Source organism: Passer montanus, unplaced genomic scaffold (assembly GCF_014805655.1).
Source record: "Passer montanus isolate IOZ18808 unplaced genomic scaffold, ASM1480565v1 scaffold77, whole genome shotgun sequence".
NCBI classification, from domain to species: domain Eukaryota; kingdom Metazoa; phylum Chordata; class Aves; order Passeriformes; family Passeridae; genus Passer; species Passer montanus.
Window position 1 is genome coordinate 2,388,968 of NW_024372923.1, and position 2,804 is coordinate 2,391,771.

Genomic DNA, 2,804 nt, shown 5'->3' on the forward strand with positions numbered 1-2,804 from the left:
GGGGGGGGAGTTAAGGGGGGGGGGATTTACGGCCGGGATGAGAAATACAGGAGGAGAAAACCGCCGGGAGAGGATTTGGCAGACGTACCTTTGGGCGGCCGTGTTAGCATCCACTACCCCAGCAGTATGCATCCATGAGCGGACGGGGTTCATCCCACTGCCCAGCGGTTCTTCTTTCATGGTCGTCCCACCTCTTGGTATATTTTCCTGAATCCCAAACATTAAAACAAATTTGGGCAAAACCAGCTCCTAACCAAAAGGGGTTAAAATTGAGGGAAATGTCAGATACGGGGTGGGTTGGTTGTTGCTTGATTTTCTCTCTCTCTCTCTCTCTCCTTGGCGACTGGAATATAAGAGATGACTTTACTCCCTGTGATCAGTAGGAGAAAAGCCCAGTTCAAGTCTTGCTTCCTTCTTCAATCTGTCCTGTATTGGCACGACATAAACAATTTACTGAGTACTTCTGTGCGGCGAGTTGGATGGCGTTCCAGTTTGGTGGTTTAAAAAAAAAAAAAAAAAGAAAAAAAAAAAAGAAGGAAAAAGTATAACTGCAGCCGGCGACACTGCGAGGTGGCTTTTTTTTTAGGGGGGGAGGGGGGGAAAAAGAATAAATATTTTTGTTGTTGTTGTTTGCAGACGCGCTCAACGTGGTGTCATCCTAGTAAAAACCGGCTCGGCAAAAAAAAAAAAGCTTCAGGACACTGCTGAATCGACCACTTTCTGGCAAGGCTCTCCTGCTCCAAAAGACAAATAAACGGGGGGGAAAAAAAAAAAAAAATCCTGATTACCGCGGAGGTGTTGCCGGGCACACGGGAGAACGGGGCGCGGGCCCGTGGCGGCTCGCGGAATGGACGGAGGCGCGCAGAGCCCGGCCCTCCCTCCCCGAGGAGCGCGCCCCTTCCCCGGGAGCCGGGCCCCCGCCGCCGCGGGAGACGTGGCGTCACTGATGACGTCGCCAAGAGGGCGTGGCCACGCCCATATATGGAGCGCGGGGTCCGGCGGCGCGCCCGCCCGGCCCCCCCCGCCCCCCCCCAGCGGCGACAGCGACGGCGACAGTGACAGCGACAGCGACACGGGCAGCGCTCGGCCCCGGGAGGGGGCGCGGGCTGACCCGCGAGGAGGGGGCGCGGCGGGGCCCGGGCCGGACAAAGGGTGGGATGCAGGGTGCGCCCCCGCCATAAATAGGGAGCGGACGCGGGCAGGGATACCTGTGCGTGACACTCGCTGTGCGCACGCAAAGCCAGCCCCGGCTCCCCGTCCGCCTCGGCCATCTGTGCTCGTGTGTCTCCGTAGAAATATATATATTTACATCTCTCGTTACGTGTTTGTGTACGTTTTTTATATTGGGATATATTGGTGTATTGATGTATATTGATTTTTGTAGTGTATTGATTTTTAAATATATTGATATTCTTATATATACTGGTATTTTATACATATTGATGTAATTTTTATATATTTACATGTCGTATCTATATATCTTCTCCTCAAGTGATGAGCCTTTTCCGCCCAGTGTGGGCTACGACTTCCTTGTACAATTTTTTTTTATAATCTCTTTTTAATTTTTTTGGTGTTTATTTTTGTGAATTTCCCACGTCCCCGCGTTAATATTTCCCGAACTCGGGGAAAATCGGCGTTCATATCTGAATGAATCGGTGAAAATCGAAAGTCCGATTTGCGTTATCAGGTTCCCCTTTCTCCAAGGGGTGAGGGAAAAGAGGGGAAAAAAAAAAAAGGATGTGTTAGAAAGCAATCTATTTTGCTGGTGTTGGGGGTTAATGACTATTGCCAAAGATAAGTGAATTATCAAAGCTGTTGCTCTACCCGATCTCAAAATCCATTACATTGCTGGCCGTCTAATTAAATACGTAAGTATAATAAAATCATATTTTATGACTATTTGAGGGTAATGAGATTAGTCTTTAGAAGCGATCGCCACATATTAAAGATGCCACTGTCTATAGAATGTTAATAACCTTAAATCAAAGTGTATGGAAACTATTCATGAGAAATTAAAAGAAAATTCCTGTATTCATAATCAGCCCGGAGCTTTTGAGGTACAGTAGAGCAGATTACAAACCCAAACACTTTTATCGCGCAGAGAGAGACACCAAAGTTCCCAAACAATGCCATGCTCGCGGTGGCATTCGGTGGCACCGACACGTTTGGGGACCTGGAGCGGCCGCCGGGGGCTGTGGGTCCCCCCAGCCCGCAAAATTCTCCCTGATAAAAATAAGGTAAAAAATGCCCAACGCCGCTATTATTGCAAGATATTTCCTCAAATGAACAACGCCGAACTTGGTGCTTCCCCTCCGCTAACGAAAGCTTAAAATCATTTACAGTATCTTTAATTCAGATTACACGCGCCAAGGCGATTTAAATCTGATTACCAAATTAGAAGGTTTTAAAACAAATCCTTTTAAATCTGATACTGTTGACTAAGGAGGGGAGAAAAAAAAAAGTTCCATAAGCCCATCACATAAGGTAACGATCCTGCCCCAGAAAGAAAGGGAGTTTTAAACCTTTTTGACAACAAATGCAGCTGCCCCACTATTTTGGACGATATTAAGCGAAAATGAATGCAAATCTGTGTTCAGAAGCCATCTGGCCAGGAATGGGGGAATCAGCTGCTCCTCACAACAGGCTCTGAGCCTGAATCTATTTCAGCTCATTTTCTAGATCATCTGGTCCTGCACCCAAAGCGTGGAAAATACGGTCTTTATCATTCACCAACTTTATCTTTTTTTTTTCTTTTATCTTTTTTTTTTTTTTTTTTTTTTTTTTTTTTTTCTCTCTTCCGCCGT

General features: G+C 46.9%; 1 protein-coding gene across 16 annotated transcripts in view; it reads right to left on the minus strand.

Moving 5' to 3' along the window:
- EBF3 (EBF transcription factor 3) overlaps positions 1 to 578 on the minus strand; it is a 118,384-nt gene extending 117,806 nt beyond the window's left edge. For all 16 annotated transcript variants that reach the window (XM_039731422.1, XM_039731414.1, XM_039731419.1 and 13 more), the window contains exon 1: positions 89 to 578. In XM_039731422.1, the coding sequence (XP_039587356.1) occupies positions 89 to 222 (134 nt within the window). In that variant the 5' untranslated portion in view covers positions 223 to 578. The remainder of the gene's footprint in view (positions 1 to 88) is intronic.
- Between the last annotated feature and the right edge of the window lie 2,226 nt (positions 579 to 2,804).